The following is a 26,469-nucleotide window of genomic DNA, read 5'->3' as shown; positions in this document are numbered from 1 at the left end:
TTCAACTGCAGCAAATACAGTATATTGTTATTAATAATTTAGCCTTAAAATGTGTGAAAAAATATATATTGCCTTGAAAAAAGCCATAAAAAATCACAGACGATATTTACAATTCCACAAATATGTGGTGGTTTCCATGAACAATTATTAGTTCCACGAATAACCGAGCCTGCAGATGCCGAACTGCAAATAGGCGGGGGTACACTATATCTATTTATATATACAAATATATATACTCTTTACTCTTTTACTTGTTTCAGTCATTTGATTGCGGCCATGCCGGAGCACCGCCTTTAATCGAGCAACTCGACCCCGGGACTTATTCATTTGTAAGCCTAGTACTTATTCTATCGGTCTCGTTTGCCGAACTGCTAAGTAACGGGGACATAAACACACCAGCATCGGTTGTCAAGCAATGATAGGAGACAAACACAGACACACAAACACACACACGCATATATATATATATATATATACATATATACGACGGGCTTCTTTCAGTTTCCGTCTACCAAATCCACTCAGAAGGCTTTGGTCGGCCCGAGGCTATAGTAGAAGACGCCCAAGGTGCCACGCAGTGGGACTGAACCCGGAACCATGTGGTTGGTAGACAAGCTACTTACCACACAGCCACTCCTGCGCCTATATACCGTATATTTCTGCGTATGGGACGACCTTTAAATCCTAAAATTTACCCTAAAAATTTGGGATTGTCTTATATCACCATTCTAAAAATCAAACCTTGAATTTTAAGTAATTTTATATGTATGCTAACCTTGGTCTCAGTGCGATAACCATAAACATACGTGAAGAGATTAACAAAATAAAAAAAATATATAATATAGGAAATAAAAACATTTTTACGTTATATATTATTGGCATATCTTTGTAATAATATCGTAATAATACCTATGCAAGCTCAGCTGAGAAAATATAAACATTGAGTTATGGATGAGCTTGCACTAACCCTCATCTTTCATTAACTTTTCAAAAATTTTAATGGTGATGTATAACTGTAGTTATAACATACTTACATCTGTTTCAACACAGGATTCTTGCAAAACAGATACATAAACATTATATATATATATGAGAGAGAGTGAGAGAGAGAATGAAAAATAGTTAATAAATGGATGACCATGGCTAATTTTTCTTAAATTATGCCAAATATATGTAAACTAATATCCAATGAAACCATGTGACTTTTGCTCATTTGTTGGTTTTGATACTTATCTGGAATTTAATATTTCTTATTTTTTCTCTTATTTTCTATTTATTTATATGTTACCTTTTCTATTATTTTCTTTTTATTTTGATGTGTCATCTTTCCTTTAGGTTAGTTAAAATATGTATGGTAAATGGTGTAAAAATACCATATCTGCCCTGTGCTTTCTTCTAAGAAATTCCCAAATGTGCATTTCTTGCATTTCTGGCTCTTCAGCCATCATCAATGGGAAATATTGAAGAGAGATAACCCTGGGCAAATTCAAAGCTATAGCTTTAACTAAAAACAGTCAACATCAGTGTTTTTGTACCTTTTGCAATAAGAGAGAAATTTTTTTTTGCAGTGAATTTGCCTTTAGATATTAAAATATGTCACAAACATGTTTTAACTAACCTAGAGCTTGTTTATTCCTAATCATTGCTTGGTGCTGATGCCACTATTTTTATCCCAGCCAGGTGGCCCACTAGTACCACTCAGTCAATGACAGCTTCAAATTTGCCCAGGGTTGTCTCTCTTTGTTATTCCCATTGAGGATGGCTAAAGTGTTGAAAATGCTTATCTTGGAATCCACTAGAGAGAAGCACTGAGCAGATATGGTGTTTTACACCTTTTACTATAAGAGGGAATTTTTTTTCTCCACTGTAACCATTGTGAATTTATCTATTAGAAATTGACTTCATGGACCATACACCAATACATAACCCATTCCCTATCACCTATCAACTTTAGGGTTCATATTTCTACATGCAAACATTCCCCTTTCTATTAACTTTAGGGTCTTTTTTCCTCTATGTAAACCTTATTCCTAAATTGGTGTCTGGGTTTGGCATAACATTTGAATACTTTTACTGACTAATTTAAATGTTTTTATTATTTGTATTTTTGTACAGAAAACCTATTTAAGGAACTAAATCAATTTGATGTATTTCCTGAAGAAGACAGCCAAGATATAAATGTGCGCCACAATCTGGTATCTCTTGTCAACAGTCGTCATCGTAGGGCTTCCAGTGATTCACGACCAATCCAACAGGACATAACTACCTCAAAAAATACTCTAGTTTTAGAAGATATTAAACCTAAACTTCCATCAAATTCTGACTTATCGGTAAGTTGGTTTTATTTTTTGCTCTTTTTTTTTTCTTTTAATATTTTATTCTTTTATTGACGAGAGTATCCCTGTATCTTTTTTGGCCATGCTGGAATGCTGCATCAAGGATTAAATTCCCTTCATACTGTATCTGCTACTAAATTTATTAGTTTGTGAGATAGGTCTACCTTGACATTAAAGGGATGCCAATGCATGCACATATACTCAACTTCAATGCAGTTACCATTCCATGGCTGTGTGGTTAAGAAGCTCACTTTGCAGCCTCATGGTTTTGTGTTCAGTCTCATTGTGCAACACCTTGGACAATTGTTTTCTACTATATCTTCAGGCTGACCAATATCTTATGAGTGAATTTGGTAGATGGGAACTGTGTGGAAGGGTATCATGTATATTATATATATGACTGTGTGGCAAGAAGCTTGCCACACAGGTTCAGTCCCACTGCATGGCACCATATGCAAGTGTCTTCTACTATAGCCTTAGGCCAACCAAAGCCTTGTGAGTGAATTTAGTAGATGTTAACTGAAAGAAGCCTGTCGTGTGTGTTCTTGTGTCTGTTTTTGTTCCCCCATCACTGCTTGACAACTGATGTTGGTCTGTTTACATCCCCATAACTTAGCGGTTTGGCAAAAGAGACTGAGAGAATAAGCAATAGGCTTAAAAATTAAGTCCAGAGATTGATTTCTCCAACTAAAATCCTTCAAGGTGGTACTCCAGCATGGCTGCAGTCAAATAACTGAAACAAGTAGCAGAATAACATATATATATATATATATATCATCATCATTTAGCGTCCGTTTTCCATGCTAGCTATATATATATATATATATATATATATATTGAGAGAGAGAGAGAGTGGCTGACAATATGTGCATCTCTAATCACAAAAAGGATTAGTGGAAGAGAATCATAGCCATGTGTTGAGAGGGATTCTTTGGGGTTTTAATAATTCACCTCTGGAAATATGGGTGTTTCGTTCATCATCTTTAAACAACCCTTATTCAGGGAACTTTTGAGTAGAAAATTCTAACTGGACCCCCACCTGCAAGGTTATGTGTTGTTTGTCTTGATATGAGAATACCATGTTGTGTGCACATGATTGTGATGCATGTGCTTGGTGTAACCTTATCAGATGGGTTTGTCATGATGGATATATTGGGCTCCGTATATTTGTATCCCAGTGTCATTTTGATAGTATGCACTGCTCTGTCACTCAGTAGTAGTAGTCATAATAAAACTGCTTAAAAGAATAATATTTATAATAATATTAATGATTTCTAATTTTGGCATAAGGAGGTCCTGGGTTCGATCTGTTTGACTAAAACCCTTCAAGGCAGTACCTTAGCATGGCCTCAGTAAAGTGACTGAATTAAATAAAAGATAAAAAAATATTTAATATTCTTTATTCATTCTGTACTAACAAATCATTATCCTCACCATTTTCGTATTCTTTTTCCATGCTGGTATCCGTACAATGGTTTGATAGGATCCTTTGGCTTGGGTTACCACAAATCTGCTCCACTATGTCATTTTGAACATAGTTTCTTTGGTTACGTGTCCTGCTTTCTAACACCAACCCATTTACACTATTTTTAATGGCAACAGCATTACAGAGCTTGTTCTGCCCTTGGCAAGAATAAAGAGGCCTCAGTCCTACATTGATTCTGTTCAATTTGCCAACCACCTTACAGAGTTGCATTTTTGTGCGGTACCAGCACTAATGAGGTTACCTTGTAGCTTGCGAGACTAAAAGGCCCCCCACAACTGAAAAAGAACAGGAGAGAGTGGTGACATTAAGTGAGATGCTGAGAGAAGTTAAAATACAATTGGTAGAATAGATTTATCGTTGTGAGTGGATGGTAGTGGAGAGACTATCAGTTGAGATACTGGCAGTGAGAGAGAAGAATAGAGGAGACAGGGAAAAGAGTAATAACAAACATTACTAATTAATCTTAAACTTCTGTTTGTTTTTGCAGGGCCAGATTGATGTTGTGGAGAACAATGCTTTGTCTGTGGGTGAAGTTAAAGGTACAGCTCCAGCTGAAAAAGTTGATCCTCTTTCAACTATTTACTTAAAAGACAGTGTTCAACAGAATCTAGAAACTCCTGTAAAGACTCATCAGTATGTTTCTGAGGAAAAAGATCAGAATGTTTATAACAACTTTAAAAAATTATCCGACCAAAACAAATTGGCTGATCTTCAACAGCAGCAATTAAGAGACCAGCAAAATTTAGTCTTTCAACAAGTACCAAGCCAGAACGGTCTGGATGTTAATTTGCAACAAAAGCTTCTTCCGCAGAACTCTGAAGGTGTTGCTTCTCAGCATAAAGCATCTGGTAATCAAATTGTTCAACAGAATGTACAAGTGCAGAATGGTTTTCAGCCTGGCGCTCAGAATGAAGTATTAGACCAGAAGAACATAAGACAACTGAAGCAGAATAAGCTGGAACCAGTTCCTCAACAAGGAGTTCCTCTTCAGGACAATGAAGTTACTGCTCCCCAACAAAATGAAGAAAATATTCTTAATCCAAAAAATTTCCTCCAGAAAAATGTTCCTGTTGTCCAGCAGCCAGGAAATTCTGTTATTCAACAAAAAGCAATGAATATGGATACTGTAACTGTTAGTCCACCAGAGAAGAATGCAGTCAATAATGGTGATAATGTTGTTAAAATTCCTGTAGAAGCTATGATTGACCAAAAGGCTCCACTAAACCAAAACATTGCATCAATCAATAACATTGCTCCTAATTCATCTAACCAGTTGAATGTCAGTTTTCCACATATTTTAGCTGAAGGAAACAAAGAAGCAAAGGTCAATAACGGGAAAGATGTTGCTGAGCAATCACCGTCTGGTTCCCTTCTTCGTGATAGCTTATTGATTGAGAATTCAAAACAAAACAAATTAGAAAAACTGGCACATGATAATCTTGCTGAAGCTCAGCAGTTTCCTGAAGCAGGGAATTCTATCTTGAAAGAAAACAACATTGGTCAGAATGTTCCATCCCAAGTTGGTTCTGACAGTATCAGACTGGTTTCTGTTTCAAAGATCCTCTCTAAATCTTACCTTTTTACTCGACCTATTTCACGTTTAGAACATTATCCACAAAACTCACAAGAATTTTCTGACCATAAAAAAGCAGGTAAACACAATTTTTCTTTCTTGATATTCTTTATTGCTTTCATGTTTTATGCTAAAATTTTAGTCTAATATAATGTGTGTTATAATTCTTTTTTTAGAGTAGTATATCTTAAATCACACACATAGAGCCCCTGTGACTTTTTCTATCCAAAAGAGTTTTTAACACAATATCTACATGCTGTTGTTTATAGCTTTATGTGTGTTCTTCGAGATATACTATTCCAAAAAATAATTCACGTTTTCTCAAAAGTTTATAAAAGTTTTATTACAGCAACAATATTGTGTGTTGTTTTCATGAAGTGTCTGGTTTGATTTTCGTAGCTTTCTTTCAGCCAACTGCAGTCCTTTACGAAAGGAGTCATGCTAAGTTAAATGTTTAACACACGTCCCACTTGTGTTGCATCAGAGTTTGATGCCTTTTGAAATCATTAACAAGCAGTACAAAGTCGAATTATTATTTATTCAAGATTACTTAAATACTGGTGGAGGCGCAATGGCCCAGTGGTTAGGGCAGCGGACTCGCGGTCATAGGATCACGGTTTCGATTCCCAGACCGGGCGTTGTGAGTGTTTATTGAGCGAAAACACCTAAAGCTCCACGAGGCTCCGGCAGGGGATGATGGTGATCCCTGCTGTACTCTTTCACCACAACTTTCTCTCACTCTTACTTCCTGTTTCTGTTGTACCTGTATTTCAAAGGGCCGGCCTTGTCACTCTCTGTCACGCTGAATATCCCGAGAACTACGTTAAGTGTACACGTGTCTGTGGAGTGCTCAGCCACTTACATGTTAATTTCACGAGCAGGCTGTTCCGCTGATCGGATCAACCGGAACCCTCGTCGTCGTAACCGACGGAGTGCTTCCACTTATATACTGATAGATGAAACATTTCTTTTGAATTTCTTTGTTATTGGAGTTTTACTTGGACTTATTGGTTAGAAGTCCTGGCCTGAGCACATGCAGCATATGTTTGAGTATGTATATAGCAAAGTAGCAAAACAAACAGCATTTCTTTTGAGTTTCCAAAGAGATGATTATTGTAGAAACATGCTTGTTCAACAATATTGACACACTTGCTACTGTTCTTGTTGTTTTGCACTGGTCAGCCCTGGGCTAAAGTTGATTGTTCTGGTGATATTTAATGTTAGAAATGTTTCCTTTGTATGTTTGATATTTAGTCATCATCTCAGTTTGAAATAATTCAATTGGTCATCATGATTCTGTTGAGGGTTAATTTTTGTGTCTTTCAGATGACAGTTGGTACTACAATCAAGATATGGAAGGAAGCATAGGCCATGGTTGGTAACTTTTATTTACATGTACATAGATTGTCATCATTGTTTTAACATCCATTTTTTTTATGCTTGCATGGGTCAGATAAAAATCCTTGAGGTAGATTTTACGACTCTGACCTTCACCTGTTTCCTAGGAAGGTGATGTTTCCCCTAGTCCTTCAAACATGAATAACACAATGGTCAGATTTGCTTACAATTAGTGCACAATGTTATGGCAAGGATACACACACACACACACACACATACATACACATGCACACGTGATGGGCTTCTCTCTTGCCTTCTACCATATCCACTCACAAAGCTTTGGTCAGCCATAGTGAAAATACCCACCAAGATGCTACAATGTTGAACTGAACTGGAAAGCATTTAGTTGTGAAGTGAATGTTTTAAGCATGCAGCCAAGCCTGCACCCCTACACACACACACACACTGTAAGGTCAGGAGTCAAAGGGCCTTAGAGTTAATTTAGCAAAGAGCAAAGTTCTAAGTAGGAAAACAGACAAACCTCTTGTCCCTTTAAAGGAGATGGCCTTGCTTGATATGTAAAGATTTTGATAGAAACTCCTTATGGTGTACCCAGTGCAAACTATAGACATGTAAGATGTGCAGCGGTATCATAAGGATATTAACAGAGAAAGTTGTCTTTACATGTGGCAGATGTATTAGTACTTTACACATCAGGAATGTACAGAAAATAAACTACCTCAAATGTCTAGGGGGATCCTTAGAGTAAGTTGACAGTTTCCGTTACTGAGGTGATCAAGTTAACAGTGGAGGAAGTAGTTCTGAAAGTATAACTGCTAGAGTATGAATGGGCTGAGCAAAGTTCAGAGGGCTACTATCTGTGTTGGTAACAAACTATCTTAGAGTGAAAGGCTGATTATATGATACATGTGTGTGAACAGCTGTGCTACATGGCAGTGGGATATGGGCTTTGACTGCTGAGGACATGAGAAAGCTTGAAAGAAAATAATGCTAACATGCTCCACCAGATGGGTAATGTCAGTGTGCATGTACAGTAAAGTGTAAATAGTTTGAGGGAAAAATTGGGTATATAAGATATCAGATGTTGTGTGCAAGAGAGAAGACTGCACTGGTGTGGTTATGTGATGCGTATGGATGAGGAAAGCTGCATTAAGAAGTGCCAATCTCAAATTCTGATCAGCACTTTTAGATCACAAGACATCCTACGTTTTTCTGGGTAGGAGTAGACCCAGGAAAATGTGGGACAAAGTGGTGAGAAAGGATCTTCAGATGTTGGGCCTCACAGAAGAGATGACAAGGGGCTGAGACTTTTGGTGGTTTGCTGTACTTGAGAAGACAGTACTCTGTAGAAAACATGCCTGTTGACAGCCACTAATCATTGAATGCAGAAATAAAAATAATGATGATTGTGGTATGTATATAAGTAGATTTGTGTTTGAATTTACAAAAAAAGAAAAAAATGTTTGTGTGTGTGTAACAAAACAAAAGCAACATAGTAATTCAAGGGCCAAGAGTTTCATACATTGGCACAAATTTATCGAGTTTAAGTGCCAACACAAGAAACTCACGGCCCTTGTGTCACTCTGTTACTTCTGCTAAATATTAATATAAAAATACATATACATGTATTTTGCATTCTATTTTTCCTGTTTACATCACCAAACCTATATATATATATATCATCATCATCATTTAACGTCCGTTCTCCATGCTAGCATGGGTTGGACGGTTCGACCGGGGATCTGGGAAGCCTGAAGGCTGCACCAGGCTCCAGTCTGATCTGGCAGTGTTTCTACAGCTGAATGCCCTTCCTAAAGCCAACCACTCCGAGAGTGTAGTGGGTGCTTTTTACGTGCCAGGCGAAGCTGGCAACGGCCACAATCGGATTGGTGCCAGTCAAGGTGACGCTGGCATCAGCCACATTCGGATGGTGCTTTTTACGTGCCACCGATAAGAGTGAGAGAGAGCACTTATGCACATAATATATACATGTGTGTGTAGAGCTTGGCACTGTCCTCTGGCATGTCAGGCCCTGTCAAGCCATCCAACCCCTACCAACATATATATAGGTAGGGATTCCATATGGTGTACCTACCATAAGCTGTGTATGTACAGGAGGTGTAGTAGGATGACAAGCAGGTTGTCATGCTAAGTAGACTTTGTATGTGACAAATGTACAGGAATAATTATCAATAAGAAAACATGTGAGAGAAATTACTTCGACTACACAGAAGCTCCTCCTTTGCACTTCTATGAAGTAATTGATAATGCTTTATGTTACCCAGGTAACCTAATTAGTAGTTGAATTGGGCATTCTGAAAACATAGTTGCCAGAATGGGGAGGAGAAAAGCTTGTGTACAAATGTGATACTAAATGGTTGAGTGATATGGGCCTTTGTTGTGTAGGATTTATGCTGGTCTGAAAGAAATTAGATGAACATGCTCTGCTGGATGTATTATATTTGTCTGCTTGATTGACAAAACAGAAACGAGTTGAGGGAAGAGTTTAAAAGAAATTGGATTTAAAGGACAAGTGAGAAGACATGTGATGCATATGGAAGATGTCAGTTGTGTAAAAATGTGCGTCATAACCAAAGTGGATGGAACCAGTGAGGGAAGGAGGGAGGATAGGGAAAACAAAGGCCAAATGCTTAAAACCACTCTTGAAAGTTTGAACATCACAAATGGAGTTAACAATTGATTGCAACTTGTGTTCAAACACTCTGTTGGAGAGAACTTGCTCAACTTGTGCAAAGATAATGGTCTTTTAATGGAGATTGGGAATGATGTCTACATTTAGGTCTCTCCTGGTCCTTATATTGATATTAAAGTCTTTATATACTGCTCTCCTACTCTTTGGTACTCTCTTCTCTTATTAATGTCCTCCCTCTATCACACTATCTCTCCCACATTACACCACCACTGTAACAAGGTTTAATATTGTATCGACTCTAGCTGTATTCAGTCTTCTTTTTGTTAGCTGTAGATCTTTCATTCGTTCTCTCTCTCTCTCTCATTGTTGACATTCATTGCTCCCTCGTATTCTCCCACCACACTTTCACTTCCAGAACTCTTTTATCACCTTGTCTCATTCCTATCACTCTCTCCACATTATGTCACTCATATAGCTATTATCCAACCTTCTTACCAATAATTATTGTGTAGCTGCCTGTCACTCTCTTCCTTTATTCTTTTCTGTATTAACCTCTCGCTTGACATTTTCAACTTGAAAGATAAAAATATACATATAAAGGTAGGAATTCTATTTGAAGTACTTCTTGTAAAGTGTGGTCAGACTTGTTCTCTTTCATTACTCCCTCTCTTTTATCAGTCCCTCACACTGGTTCCCTTTCATCAGTATTCTATCTGCAGTGGACAAGACAACCCTTATGATGCTGGTGAACAATTGATCAGAGATAATGTAGGGTAGAAAGAATTCTTTAGACTTATTTGAGGATACAACAACCTCTTAAGTGCTTAGTACACTAAGTAAAGTGGTGATAGGGCATCCAGCTGTAGAAAGCATGCCAGAAATGTAATGTATGGATGTGTGGTCTTTTGATCCATGTAAGAGGTCAGTTGTTCTAAATAGGAACTAACTCAGTCTATGACGATACATCCAGCCTATGCCAACATGGAAATGTGAATGTAAAATATTGATGAAGATAGTTATATATTCTTGTATCTAATTTCAGTAAATTATTTTTTTCTGTGAATTACGAGACTTCTACTAAAACTAATACAAAAGTGGACATAACTTTTTGATTAACTTGGGTCATTCAAATTGCACATGTTTGTAGAGTATCTCTAACTTTGGATGAAGGTGCTACTTGACACCTTTATCATTGCATCTTCTTTGAAAAAGCTCAGGTGTGCACTGTTGTGCCTACTTCTTCACAGCCACTTCAATTCCATCTGCATCATCAAATTGTTGTCCCTTAATACTATGTCATTGGACCAAATCAGAGAGCACCTGATCTGAGCCCCATAATAGTTAAATGACAATCAGCCAGCCCCATCTACCAATTTCCTGATTTGTTGCCAAAGATATGGATCATTTTCAGATTAGTTTATTCCTCTTTATGACTTCTCAAATTTTTTTGAGTACCTCTACATATCACACACTGAAGTCCATCATGTTCCAGAAAAATCAAGGAGAATGTTGTCCTCACCATGACTTGCTGTGCTAACCGCTGGTGTCTTATACCTAGGTAAGGGGTGCAGTGCCATTCCAAGGATTGAGCCTTCATTTCCAGCTCATAAAGATACAATCACATTTCATCCCCCATTACTATATCAGGAAAAAAAAACACCTGTCTTTATTAACTTCAAATGCTCCCAGCAAATCAAAGCAGACATCCACTTTTCTCTCCTTTAAACTGAATATCAAGTGCCAAGGTATCAACTACTAAATTTGCACGAACTCTTCGTCACCCAGAATTTTGCACCATCTTTTATAATGCATTTTGATTGTGCAGCAAGCTTCATTTTGTGACATTTGTGTCTGCAGAAATCATTTTGTCTACTCACTGGTGATTTGCATCAATGGTTGCAGTTCTCCCACTGTGTGGTTTTTCTTCAATGCCAGTTTTCCCTTCTTTGACACTTTAGCATTTAAACCGGCCATATCCAGCCAAAATATTCTGTTTGTTTTATGTTCAAACTGGTCAAATACAGTCTCTCACGCCTACATTACAATGCTATTCTAAAAGTAAACAATTCCATAATTGAAATCTCAACACTACAAAATAATGCACGGTCAATTCAAAGCAACATAAATAAATAAGCATTGCATTTGACAAAGAAATCTGAATGCTAAAGGATTAAACTTCCTCATCCATTCATGCCCATTGTTCTTGTCAGTAGCATTATCTCCATAAACAACCTTTAGTCATCTGTGGCTGTTTGACAGCTTGCACCCTACCTTTGTCAAGAACTCAATGACATGTTTTGCTTCTACTATTCAATGTAAAATAAGAAGAGTTACTATAGTTCTTGAGCTACACTACCAACATGTGCAATTGGAACAACATGTGGCGGTTAATAAAATATTTATGCTCATTTTTGCATTACTTTTTGGTACAGCTTTTATCTGAAGGAAGTAATTAGGTGCAGGACTAGCTGTTTGGTTTCAGGTTCATTTTCACTATATGACATCATGGACATATGTCTTCAACCATAACCTCATATTAAACTAAACATATGAGTGAAATTTGATAGACTGAAGCTGTGTGGAAGCCTGTTAAAGGAACTGTTTCTGTTTTTGAGTAGTAGGTGTAATCTATTGCTTAGACTAACACCACCATGTGGTGATGTTAAAGTGCTGTCTTTTCTCCACTGTTTTGGCCATAAAGAAAAAAACAATTTAAAAAAAAAAAAAAACTAAATTGAAAAATACATTAATATATTTTCCTTTTTTGTTTTGTTTTGTTTTGTTTTTTGTCAGTTTTCTATTTTTGAATTTAGAATATTCATTTTTGTTTTCAAGCCCTACCTAAACATCTGAAAAGTGTGTTTTAAAAAATTCATGTTCATATGCTACAGAATTGTACCAGACAGCAATATTTGATTTTTTTTTTTTTTTTTTGCCTGATTTTCTTTGATGTACTTGCTGTGTTGTATTGTGCTCTATTTTGTTTGTGCTTTTGAATTAGGCTAGACACCTTCATTTGTTGTTGATGTTGTTGTTGTTGTTAATATTCGTCTCACTTCATGTACATCCATATCAACTGTTAATTATAGACTTAACTGTTGAATTTCTAATTAGATTAGAAGTCCTGAAAATATGTTGTATTTTTATGGACAGACTACTTTAACTTTTGTGTTGTGTGCCATGTTATTGCTCTAACTGATAAAAAAAAAAAAGGTAAAAAGAATAAATCCATCATTCTCTGAACTATTTCACACCACATGCTCATGGATTTGAGTTCAAATCCACTTAGTATTTTGATGTTTCTGTGAAGAATATTTTATGTTACTTTACACTCACCTCAGTTCACCTAGATGTCAGCTGGCTTAACTCTTTAGCATTTAAGCTGGCCTTACCAGGCTCAAATATTCTACCTGTTTAATGTTCAACCTGGCCAGATCTAGCTTCTCATATCTATTCCTACAATGTCATTCTATCAAAACCTCACATCGACAAGATAATGCCTGATTAATATGAATGAATAAGAACTACATTCGACGGAGTAATTTTAATGCTAAAGGGTTAAAATCTAGTAGTGTCACCTGTGATATAGAAGTATCCTAACCAGAGGAAAAATTAAAGTTTTTAAAAATTATTTTTATGGATTGAGATCCTAAAACCAAGGTGCTACATAAAAGCACTGGTGCTGGTGCCATGTAAAAAGCAGAGGTGCTGGTGCCACATAAAAAGCAGAAGTGCCGGTGCCATGTAAAAATCACTGCAGATAGAGCCCTGTGAAAAGCACTGATGCTGGTTCTATGTAAGAAGCATTGCTGTTGGTATCACCTATAAAAAGTGCTGGTGATGGTGCTATGTAAAAATCATTGTTACTGGTACCATATAAAAAGCATTGTTGCTGGTACCACGTAAAAAGTGCTGGTGCTGGTGCCATGTAAAAAGCACAGGCACTGGTGCCACGTAAAAGGCACAGGTACCGGTGTCACATAAAAAGCACGGGAGCTGGTATCATGTAAAAAGCATTGTTGCTGGTACCATGTAAAAAGCACAGGTGCTGGTACCACATAAAAAGCATTCTTGCTGGTACCACATAAAAACCACAGGTGCTGGTACCAGATAAAAAGCATTGTTGCTGGCACCACATAAAAACCACAGGTGCTGGTACCAGGTAAAAAAGCATTGTTGCTGGTGCTATGTAAAATGCATTGCTGCTGGTACCACATAAAAAGCACAGGTGCTGGTACGACATAAAAAGCACAGGTGCTGGTGCCACATAAAAAGCACTCAGTATACTCTGTAAAGTTGTTGGCATTAAGAAGATCATCCAGCCATAGAAACCAAACCAAAACAGACCATGTGGCCCCGGCCTTGACTGTTCATGTCAAGCCACCCAACCCATGTCAGCATGGAAAGCAGACGTTAAATGATGATGATTAGTTAAAAAAGGAATTACAGTATTCTGACAAGTCTTTTAGTGGCAGGACCTCCTGAGAACCTGACACCTCCACTGGGACATTTGCAGTCTATTTGTCTCCCCAACTGTCATTACTCTTATTGCATTCAAGCCTTCCATCAGCTTCATAATAACCACTATTCTCAGTCTTCCTTTCCTAGAACATTAGCCTTTTGTATTATTCTCCCTGCTGTCTTCTCTGCAGTTGTTCGTCTGCAATAGTTTAAACAGAAAATTTAAGGCATCAAGCTCTTTGGTCTCAGAAGGCCTCCAGAGGTCCTGAGCCCTGTTCCTTCTTGACTTAGCACATAAAAAGAATCTAAAGAATTCATAATGGGCACAGGTGTGGCTTTGCTTCTTAACCATATGGTTCAAGGTTCAGTGTCATTGTGTGGCACCTGGGCTTGCAATGGCACTGAATACTATAGCCTTGGGCCAACCAAAGCCTTGTGAATGGATTTCATGAATGGAAACTGAAAGAAGCCTGTATGTGTGTGTGTCTTTGTGTCTCTGTTTGACCCCCACTACTATTTGACAACAGGTGTTGGTGTTTTTACATCGCCGTAACCAAGTGGTTCAGCAAAAAGTGACTGATAGAATAAGAACCAGGCTCAAAAAAAAAAAGAAAATTCTGGGGTCAATTCATTCACCTAAATGTTCTAGATGGTGCTCCAGCATGGGCATAGTCTAGTGACTGAAACAAGTAAAAGATAAAAGAGATGCCAAAAAGTATTTTGCCCACTGCTCTGCCATTGTCTTGCAGTATCACTATGGATTTGCATGGCACAGCTGCAGCAATGTATGATAGAGAATTGTAGTTGATTGACTTGACATCAGATGACTGCTACACAAGGATGCTATGAATGGCCCCAAATATGAAATGGTAGCAACACATGACCAGCAATAGTATTTTACCCTCACCCTGCTGTGTAGATTAAAGACCTGGACATTATACTGCAAATAAGTAATAAGACTGCATGTGTTTATGCCTAGCTACACGATATAGATCATAACGGTTACTTGGAAAGACAAGCTGAAAACCAAGCTACCTAGCATGGAATAGATATTGATAGAGCAAAAACTTCCAGTAGTCGGGCATGTCCAAAGATTGGAGAAAAAAATTAGTTCACTTGAATACTATATTTTCATAGCTGGCTAGTTGTGCAGGACATCAGGCTGGAGTTAAATACAATTTGAGTAGATTGCATGTTAATCCTCACAGATCACAGTGGCTTAAGGCAGAGTCCTATGGAGGAGAGAGCACTCCTCCATTAATATGACTATACCTGTGGACAGTCATTGTCAACATAGATGTACAGCTCATATATTGTTTGTTAGAGGAGAGAGATGGTATACTTGATACTGTTAAATTGGTTTCAAATTTTGGCACAAGGCCAGCAATTTCGTGGGGATGCTGGTGAGTCAATTACATTTGTACTTGTTTATCAACCCTGAAAGGATGGAAGGTATAGTCAACCTCGGCAGAATTTGAACTCAGAGTGCAAAGTTGGATGAAATGCCAGTAAGCTTTTTTGGCTAGCATGCTGATGCTTTTGCCAGCTCACCACCTTACTCGATACTGTTATCTTGGTGTTGCAGTTAAGAAAGAGTGTCTTTCTTAACTGCACCCCACACATAGTAATCTTTGGGATTACAATCAGGCAACTTAAGAGGTCAGAAATTGGGGCTGGTAGAGCTGTAGAAAGTCTCTGATAATGACTTATAACTCTTTGTAAAGGTATAGCAAGGAGCCAGATTCTGCTGCCACATGTATAGCCTTCATTAGCAACCCTTTCCAACCAGTGGTTGACCACAGTCCCCACTAGCTTAACATAGTCATCTAGATCGAGCCTAAGGCTCTGTTTGAGGATGTGGAGCGGCATGATTTCACCCTTACTGAAAACACCCAAAGACCATCATAGTTTGCGGAAACTTTTTTTCATGATGTCCATGTCATGTCTTACAGCTTTTACATTACTCACAGAGCTTTGAACAGTATTTATGATGTGGCATTTAGATACCCAACACAAATTATCATGATACAGGTAACACTTTTCCAGTATTCAGATGGCTTCCAATCCTCCATGTTAGCTAACTTTTTTTTATCAACTACAACTTTAATCTTTATGCTCTCCAATGCCTTTGACTGTTCACTGGTACATAAAGCTGTTCCTCAAAAAGCCCATCAAATTTAGCCCAAGCACATTCTATATATAAAATGGGCATGCATATTACTGTTTTATATCTGTTGTATATTATATATCATTGGGTGGACATTGTGGTTGATCTTGTTTACACACTGCTAACCACTCTACTATGAAATATCTGTACAATTTGTTTCTTGTCAGGTGTGTGTATGAAAAAAAAAGGAAGAAAAGCACACCAAAATAATGGGCTTGCAGAAATCCTGTCCATAGTTTAATAACAGTTAACTTTCTGAACTTGGTGGGTCTCTTCAGCCATCATCATTCATCGGTTAGCATCTGTTTTCCATTCTGGCATGAGTAAGGCATTTTGACTGGGGCTGGTAAGCTGGAGAGCTGTACCAAACTACAGTCTGTTTTGGCTTGGTTTCTATGGCTGGATGCCTTTCCTAACACCAACCACTCCTCAGAGTGTACTGTGTGTCTCTTATGTGTCACCAGTACAGGCCATGACTACAATTTCACTTAGCTTGATGTGTCTTCTCAAGCACAAAAAATTGCCAAAGGTCTCGGTCACTTGTCATTGCCTCCAAAAACTTTTTATCAGACTCACTAAAATCAAAGACAAAGCCAACCTCAATAGAATTTGAATTTAAGACTTAAAGGGATGTAACTAGATCCCAAGTGTTGTTTCATTTGATGCTCTACCAATTCTGCCATTCATTGACTTGCATTTTCAACTCCAGATTTAGTAGCAAGAGAGCTGAACAGCCGAAAGTCTTTAGAGGAGCCTCCCCATCCCTTATGCTGGTATTTCAGACCTTAACTTCTTCCGCTACCTAGGAGCCAGCCACATCCAAGTCATTACTTCTGAGTACCTCTGTTACCACATTCTGAGCTATTGTCTGCATTGAATTCTTCTTGGATGGTTAAAGTGCTCCAGATCTAGGGGTGCTGTAACCAGTTCAGTGAAAGATACCGGTTTACTGTTGGCAAATTATGCCTCACCCTTTATAACCAGACAGGATTCTTCATTCATTTCATGGGTGTTGCTTTATAGTTGGCTGCCCTTCCTGTGGGCTAACCCTGACTGTCTCTTTTAACTAGGCTGTTCATTCCGTTTGTTTTCAAAAGCACAGGGCTACCAGTCTGTTTGTTGATAGAGAAATGATAACAGAATGCACTTTCTGTAAGTCAGTGGTTTACACACAGATGCAATTTGGAAACATTCATACACACACACGCACACATATATATATACACAGACATGTATACACACATATACATACATATGTATATACACAAACATGTATAGACACACATACACACAATACAAAATACACACACACAAAAGTTTTGTACAGGGTTTCAACCACAACATTTTCCCAAGGGCACAGTGGAACTAAAGTCAAAACCATATAGTCGCAAATTGAATTTCTTAATTACACAGTCATGCTTCTACCAATTGAAAGTAAAAGTCTGTTTAAAAGTAATAACATTGAAGCATTACCTCAATTTAGCTAAGGTCAGCTTTCTTGCATACTTCTGGGGGATCATAAATAGTAGTAGTACCATTCTAGACAGGTTGACTGGTGGAATTGTTGGAGCACCAGGTGGAATGCCTTGTGATATTTATTCCAGTATGTGTTCATAGTTCAAACTCTACCAGTGTCCTGCTTGGAGGTAGGTTTAACACCACTACCTGGTCCTTGGTCGCCTTTTAGTAGTGTTCACTCTTAAATGCTTGCATCCAGGCTAGGTCTCTGTTTCAAGGATTCCCTCCTTCCTCTCTCCCTCTTCCACCAATCTTAGAAGCCATGAAAAGGGTCATAAGTACAGCCCTTTCAAATGAGTAAAAGACAAAAAGAAAGCCCGTATATTTTTGACAAGCTATGGGATGTTGACGCTGTGACATATTTCGCATGATTGATGCTATGTGTGTATGGTGAGGGAGAATTATGAGAATTGTCATTAATCTCTGGTGTAATCCTGAACCAATCAGCTTCACAATCAAAAGTATTGCAACCATGGCCATCCTATCTTTTACTGTTTCTTGAACTACATTATACACCGTGTCATTCCTTGTTTAACCCTTTTGATGTCAACCCACCTGAAAATGTCCCTGGTTCTAAGATACAATCTCCCTGTTATGAACCTTCCATCAAAATTTCACACTAATTTTTGTTCCAAGCACCATCTTCATAACGACAAAATTATTTTAATAAATTCATGTGTAATAAGCTCCGTATTACAACAGAAATATGGTAACAAAAGGATTAAGATGGTAGAGTATAATTTGAATGAAATTTGCCTGTTCATTGTAGTAAATCAAGTGATTCCTACTTAGATCAGCAATTTTCATCATTTACCATTCTGGGTTCAGTCCCACTGTGTAGCACCTTGAGCAATGTCTTCTACTTTAGCCTCAGGCCAACCAAAGCTTTGTGAGTGGATTTGGTAAAAGGAAACTAAAAGAAGACCATTGTATATATGTATATGTCTATGTATGTGTCTGTGTTTATCCCCCATCACTGCTTGACAACTGGTATTGGTGTGTTTATGTCCCACATAACTTAGCAGTTCAGCAAAAGACACCAATAGAATAAGTACCATGCTTAGCCAAAAAATTAAATATTAGGGTCAGTTCATTCAACTAAAAATTCTTCTGGGTGGTGCCCCATAATGGCCACAGTCTAATGACTGAAACAAGTAAAAGATGATTCATGGAGGCGTGGCAAATTTGAAGAATATGGAATCAAAGGCAGCAAATTGGTAGGGTAACAACATAAGACATTAATTTGCATATTTGCTCCAGTTCGCTGCACTTTGAGTTCAGATCATGCCACAATCATCTTTGACTTTTTGTCCCTTCAGGGTCAACAAAATAAATTAACAATCCGAAGCAGTGGATGACTGGAGTTGTTTGCTCATTAGGTGATATACCTTGTGGTATTTGTTCCATTTGTTTGTGTTCTTAATTCTTGGGTGGTAGACATAATCTATCTCCCAGTTTAACAGTGGCACCACCTGGTACTTGGTTGCCTTTGGTGCACCCAACTCTTTTAAGCATTCAGCTACATTATCATCATCATCATCATTTCAATATCCACTTTACCATGCTTGCATGGATTGGACAGAAGTTTACTGAGGCACATTTTCTATAGCTGGATGCCCTCCCTGTCACCAACCCTTATCTGCTTCCAAGTAAGATAATATCTGCCCTCTAGCCAAACATGTTCTTGCTAAAAACGTTAAATGAATGACTCTGCATGATTGACAGTGAGAATCATTTACAATTATGACACAGTGTCAAGACAAGGAGACACACACACAGACACATGATGGGTTTCTTCCAGTTCCCGTTTATCAAATCCACTCGCAAGGTATTGATTTGGTTGGCCCAAGGCTATAGCAGAAGACACTTGCTCATAGTGCCATGCAGTATGACTGAACCTGGAACCACATGGCTGGGAAACAAACCTCTTACCATGCAACCATACCTGTGTGGTCTCCGTTTTGAACATAACTATCCTCCTTCCTTTCCACCCCCACACCCCTATCTTGTAAGGCTTTGAAGAAAAATGGTAATTTGGTGCCATATTTTTATTCTTGATTAAATAGTAAAAGAAAAAAAGATAAACTGACACCTGCATGTTCAGTAAGCAGTTGATTGTGTAGAAAAACAACCCAAAGAACCTCTCCATACGGTTGATCAATCTACTGGAAATAGCAGCCAAATCTCATTTAATGTTGCAGTAATAAGACTGGATGGTCATAGCTGAAATGCCTTTAATTGTAGGTGTGCCAATTGTGAGCAGACTTAAAATAAAATAAAATAAAATAAAACAACAATAATAACATGTTTGTTATAATGTATATGTTTTATAAATAACATATATGTATGTATTTATTTTATATAAATAGCAAAAATATATAACAAACTGAACTGCTGGAGGGTGTGTCGACTTTTGTTATTGTATAAGCATGATTATTTTATAAAGCTTAACCACCTTAATTCATGAATAAATGATTTGACATTCGTGTTTGTTTTTGTGAAGCAGGCTCTTAGGATTTAATACTTGGCCACCTTCTAAATGTGTCTGTGTGTGTGTGTGTATTAATTAATGTTTCCATGTCATTTATGATAAAAGCAATTTAGCATAACTCTCTTCTTGTGTATGTATATATATAAATTAAATTAGAGATAAAACTACTATTAGGCAACTCAAACAGTGATAGACATAAACCAAAATATATTAAAAAAATGTAATATAATATACAATATATATATATAAAATATAAAATTTACAATTTAAATTATTGAAATTTCAAATTTTTAAGTTTATATTTACAAATTATTTTTTTTAATTTAAAAATTTTTTAATTATTAAATTTATAAACTATAATTTTTTTTTTATACTAACCAAAAAGTATAAAAAAGTTAAATATAATATAAGTCCCTGATATTATTATATATATATATATATATATAGTCACTGTTACCTCTCTTCTTATACACACACACACACACACAACTCCAATCGTGGAAAGTAAATTTAAAATTGAAAGGTCTCAGTAGATTTAGCACAAATTATGATGTTAATAAGCTGGAAAATAAGACAGGACTTTGATAGCTTCGGGCAAATGGCTGTTCTTGGTACGAGGAAGAGGTGTAGGTATGAACTCCAAATGCTGTGTCCAATGTAAGCTATGGACACATGAGAGGTGTAGTGGAATCACAGGCTGACTATCAGAGAAATTAAGATTCATATGTGATAGATACAGTGGAGCAATACATACTGTGAGCACACTGGAAATAGATTCTTTTAAATGCCTCGATAGCTCATTAGAAGTTGTTGGTAGCCTTTGTTACCTTGGAGACATAATTAGTAGGGGATGTGGTTGCTCTGAAAGTAGCCAGGGTAAGAACAGCTTGGAGAAGGTTCAGGGAGCTGTGACAGCTGCTAGCAAAAAGGTATTTTTCTCCTTGAATGATGGACAGGTTCTGTAATGCTTGTGCTAGAATTTTGATACTATTGGGTTGGAAGACACAGACTTTGGATGCCGAAGACTTGCAAAGACTTGAATGCATGAATGTCAGTAAAAATGAGCTCAGAGAAAACTGAATAAAAGAGAAATTGGGTGTAGTGTGCAAGAAAGAAGGCTGTGTTAGTATGAGCATGTGATGCATATGGAGAATGACTACCTTGTGCAAAATGGTCAAACACCCTGAATTAGTGGAACCTGTGGAAGAGGGTATAGCTCACAGAGATGTTGCATCTTTAAGCAATATGCAATACTACAAAAGATATGTCCAAAGCTTCCATGTCAGCTCCACATAATAGCACCTGTGCTGGCGTCACATAAAAACACCTGTGCTGGTGCCACATAAAATGTACCTAGCCCACTCTGTAAAGTGGTTGGTGTTAGGAAGAGTGCCCAGCCATAGAAACCAAGCTAAATCAAACTGGAACCTGGTGCAGCTCCCCTGCATGCCAGCTCTGGTCAAACTGTCCATTCCATGCCAGCATGAGAAAACGGACGTTAAATGATGATGATGATGATTGCTAAAGTGGGCATAACTTTTTTTATTAACTGACATGGATCATTCAAATTGCGCATGTTGGTAGAGTAGCTCTTTCTCCATAGTGACATCGCAGGAGCAATGTGCTGAGTTCCTCATTAAGGAGGCTTGCAGGCTGTCTGACATTTACAGAAGGCTGCCGGTCATTTACAGAGATGACACCATTGACTAGAGCTATGTGTACAAACTGATAAAGAAGTTTAAAGAATGGGAAACCATGCAATGGAAGACTCTAAGCTGTGACTACTGATATGACTTGCCAATGAGTGGAGGGGTTGATTTACGAAGACAGTTAATTCGCAATTTGTGAGCCAGGTGCACAGCTGGAATATAGTAACAATGCTTTACAGAAGATGGTGGAACACTATGGGAACCAGAAAGTATATTCTAAGTGGTACCTTAGTAGTTGACACTCAACTTGGAGTAGAGAAGGTTAGAACTCTACTCTGATCTGCCAGAAGCATTTGGTACCAATGTAGACTTGTTTTTAAAAATCAGGTGACAAGAGACAAAATCCAAGCATATAATTTCTTTTATTTGTTTCAGTCATCTGACTGGCCATGCTGGAGTACCACCTTTAGTTGAGCAAATCAACCGCAGGACTTATTCTTTGTAAGCCCAGTACTTATTCTATCGGGTGCTTTTGCTGAACCACTAAGTGACGGCGACGTAAACACACCAGCATCGGTTGTCAAGCAATGCTAGGGGGACAAACATAGACACACTAACATACACATGCACACACATATATATACATATATACGACGGGCTTCTTTGAGTTTTCATCTACCAAATCCACTCACAAGGCTTTGGTTGGCCCAAGGCTATAGTAATAGACACTTGCCCAAAGTGCCATGCAGTGGGACTGAACCTGGAACCATTTGGCTGGTATGCAAGCTACTTACCACACAGCCACTCCTGCACCTATCTTATCCAAAAATGAAGGTTCTTTTCTGAGACCCAAGAAGTTCAAGTGCCATTGATTGGCACAGAAAATCATAGTTGCTGTTCTTTTGGGATCACAAAAGCATCATACTCCTTGGTTTTCTTGAATGTGGGTGCATTGTGAACAGTGAGCGGTACTTTGAGACACTCCAAAAAGCTTTGAGAATCCATCAGGAGGAAGAGACCAAACAAGAATCTGAAAACAATCCTCATTCACTAAAGCAATGCACTACTACACAAATCCATTGGCAGACAATCAACAAATTAAGCTACTTAAGTGGGTCCCATCTGCTGTACATCAGACTACCTGGATCTGGCAACCTCTGACTTTCACCTGTTTGGTCCAATGAAGGACAGTCTTTGAAGATAATTGATGACACAGATAAATTGAAAATGGCTATGAAGAATTGGCTACAACAGTGTACTCCTGGTATTGGCCAGCCACAAGTGAAATCTTAGTTGTGGCTAATGTCAGTGTCGCACAACTGGCATGTAAAAAGCATCATTTGAACGCTGGGCTTCATGTGGCAGTGACAAATGACCGAAACCATTGGTGATATTCTGTGCTTGGGAAGACCTGTCAAGCCAAATGAAATTGTAGTCGTTGCTGATGCTAATGTTGCATAACTGGCATCTGTGCCAGTGACATGTAAAAAGCACCCACTACACTCTTGGACTGGTTGGCAATAGGAAGGACATCCTGCCGTTGAAACCATGCCAAATCAGATTGGAGCCTAGTGCAGCTCTCCAATTTACCAGTTTTCAGTCAAACTGTTCAACCCATGCCAGCATAGAAAATGGATGTTAAATGCTGAGGATGCAGGAGTTAGATTCAACAAAGGCACAAATGCATTATTTGTAATGAAGACTGTGTTGAGTATTACCTTTGTATAGACTTAGAATTACTCTATAAACATGGGCAATTCAAACAACTTGTATCAGTTAAAAAAAAGAAAAATTTTGCCCACTTTTGAATTACTTTCTGTCCAACCCTCACATAAGCCATCTGTTGGGTTTCCACTCAGTTACTGTCTTACAATTTTTTGGTCAACTTGAGGCTATAAGAGACACTTGCCTGAAATACCACAAAGTAGAATTGAACTTAAAATTGTGTTTGGGTAAGAATCCTCTTAACCACATAACCAAAGCTGTACTTACTACTGTAATATTTGTGCTTGTTTGTACTTTTGTTGTTGTTGTTGTCATGATCTGTGTTTCCATTGCTCTTGTCTGCTGTGGGTGTTTTGACGAGTAGCTAACGTTCGTTTATGTGGGTTTGTCTCTATGTAAATTGCCAAACCAACCCCCCCTTCCCACCATGTGTTAAGAATTAGAACATTTAGGAAGGATAATGAGCCCTTTGTGTATTGTGTCACTTCTTTATGTTGTGCAGGTCTGACTGAAAAACATGCAGGAAAACAAATGCTGATGAGTGCACACCACTTTGATATTTCATTAGGAGCACTGGCTGGGGCCAAGAGTAAGTAACAACACAAGACATACACATCTACATACACACACATACACATAGTGACCCCACATACACACACACATATACATGCATATAACTATAGGCTGTTGAGGTTTGTTTCCATTTATTTATTTTTTGTTTATTTTTTTTTAAAACCCTGTCACAGTCCTGATCATAGTTGATATTTTAAATCAGGGGTTCTCAACCATTTTTTATCCATAACCCCTTTGATTACTATTTTATTCTGGTGGACCCCCATAGCCATTCGATGTCTTAGATAATATATATTTACAAGTAACATAACTCTTACTTGCTTCAGACATTGGAATGCAGACATACGAGGGAACTAACTTTAAAGGTTTAGTTCAGGGGTTCTCAACCATTTTCTTTATATCTATGGACCCCTATGGTGGATCCCCATAGCCATTTTATGTTTAAAAAACTAGTTTTATAGAAACTTCTTTCAAAAATCCTACATTGTGTGGACTATGTAAAACATTTGAGAAAGAAGCCTTGCTGTTTCTTGCAATACCTACCAATCCATATATCTGAAGCAAAATCTTTTCAGGGGCTCTTAAAATACTATTGTGGATCCCCATCCACAATTTACTATTTCATTGCGTGGACCTCCAAAAATCTTATACAGCCCCTTAGGGGTCATATGGACCCCAGTTGAGAATCACTGCTTTAAATGTTAAAGTTATTTTAAGAATAAGAACAGAACATTTATTGATTGGGTGACTGACTCAGTACTGAAAAGTAGAGTCAAATTTATTGTAAAGTTCAAATTAAATGGGATTTTGAGTTTCACCTGTCAGCTTAGACAATCAGATAATATTTTAAATGGGAATCTCTCTCTCTCCCAATTTAATTTAATTTTTCAACAAATCACGATGATCTTGGGACCAATGTGCTCTACTCTGGTTTATTTGTAATAAAACAAAGCAAGATTATCTCTCCCATGGTCAAGATGCTATATGATGCTTTTTGTAAACAATTGTTCTGTTGGTTACTGATTTTCAATGTGCTGATTACCAATGCACCAAAATATTGACAAAAATAGGGACAAAGTACTGCCTTTGCAATTCAGGCAGAACAAATACCACAAGGTATTTATATTTGAAATCACTATTTGCTTCAGTTTACTTGCTCATGTCTACTTTTAGCGATGTGCATGACTGAAAGACATGTACACATGCCCATATGCAGGCAGTGGACCCCTTCATAGTTTCTGTCTATCTAGTTCCACCCACAAGGCCAACTCAAGGGTTATGGTAGATGACATTTAGCCATGGTGTTGTGTAGTGAGATTGAACCCTGAACCATGAGTTTGTAAAGCAAACTTCTTAACCCCACACCCATGTTATTTTTAAGTAACTTTCCAAGAAAAAATAAGCATACTTATTACCTATCTACATAGATCAGAATGTGAAATTAAGTTTCCTCTCTAGAAAGTAACTAAATGCTTGTTGTGGATTTGAACCTATGGTACACAGGCTTACAATCTTTTACCTTGCCCACTCAATGATTTTACCTTTGTAATTTCCTTTTCTTTAGATGAAACTATGAATTATCTAGACTATCAGGACATTTAGTAATTCAGTTAAACAACAACAAAACAAAACTTGCCAAAATTAACCAGCGTTTGTGATGTTTTAAATTCTACTAACTGGGTGGTATTTAAAATTATACTAATTACTATCATCATTGTCATCATCATCATCATCATCATCTCCATACCTGGTACCTTTGACAGAATCAGCTTTGAGAACCTGATCATGAGAATATAGGATGTCCCATGTATGATCAAATTTAAGATCCTCTATTATAGCCTAGAGATCTTACACAGAGAGGGGCTGAGAACCATACCCTGTTGGACACCTACCTGCAGATTAAATTCCTCAGTGAACTCATTGCTAACTCTCACCTGTGACTCTTACAAATCTTTTAACTACATTTAGTTTTGTTAGCAACTACCAGATTCTAGAGCTTGGTACCCTGTTAAAGCCTCCTCTAAATGAATAAATGCTAAGTAGCTTGTTCTGTTGTAGTTACCCCACTCGGAAGAGATCATCTGTAGTACCTCATTCTGACACGATCCCAGAGAGGATTTCATCTAATTCAATTCTCTTCCTAATCAATTCTGCTCTAGCACTTTCTATTACTCTCATAACCTGGTTCATCCACTTGATGCCTCTATAGATGCTTCTCTCAACAACCTTTTGTTTTTTCTTGTTGCAGTTAATGATACTGTTATGCCAGTCATTGAGTATGACACCTTCCTATACCACCTGATTGAATACATATTCAATTATGCATACTCTAATTTTGTAGATATTTTCATCATTTCAGCAACTGTCCCTCATGGTCCAGCTGCCTCCCCTGCACTCTTACCCTTAATCAGGCTTTTGACCATTTCAGTTGTCAATTTCAGTAGCTATTCCCACTAATTTCTTTATTTCAAGTAGCCC

General features: G+C 37.7%; 1 protein-coding gene across 2 annotated transcripts in view; it reads left to right on the top strand.

The window, feature by feature from the left end:
- The window catches only part of LOC115214323, a 49,182-nt gene that overhangs the window by 15,492 nt on the left and 7,221 nt on the right, over positions 1-26,469 (top strand). Inside the window, exons 2-5 of one of the 2 annotated variants that reach the window (XM_029783503.2) lie at positions 2,116-2,330; positions 4,310-5,474; positions 6,722-6,769; positions 23,921-24,007. In XM_029783503.2, coding sequence (XP_029639363.1) covers positions 2,116-2,330; positions 4,310-5,474; positions 6,722-6,769; positions 23,921-24,007 — 1,515 coding nt within the window. The remainder of the gene's footprint in view (positions 1-2,115; positions 2,331-4,309; positions 5,475-6,721; positions 6,770-23,920; positions 24,008-26,469) is intronic. The other variant, XM_029783504.2, reaches the window with a different exon arrangement.

Source organism: Octopus sinensis, linkage group LG7 (genome assembly GCF_006345805.1).
Source record: "Octopus sinensis linkage group LG7, ASM634580v1, whole genome shotgun sequence".
In the NCBI taxonomy this organism is placed as follows: domain Eukaryota; kingdom Metazoa; phylum Mollusca; class Cephalopoda; order Octopoda; family Octopodidae; genus Octopus; species Octopus sinensis.
The sequence above is the reverse complement of the archived record's forward strand: the minus strand, read 5'-3'. Positions and strand labels throughout refer to the sequence as shown.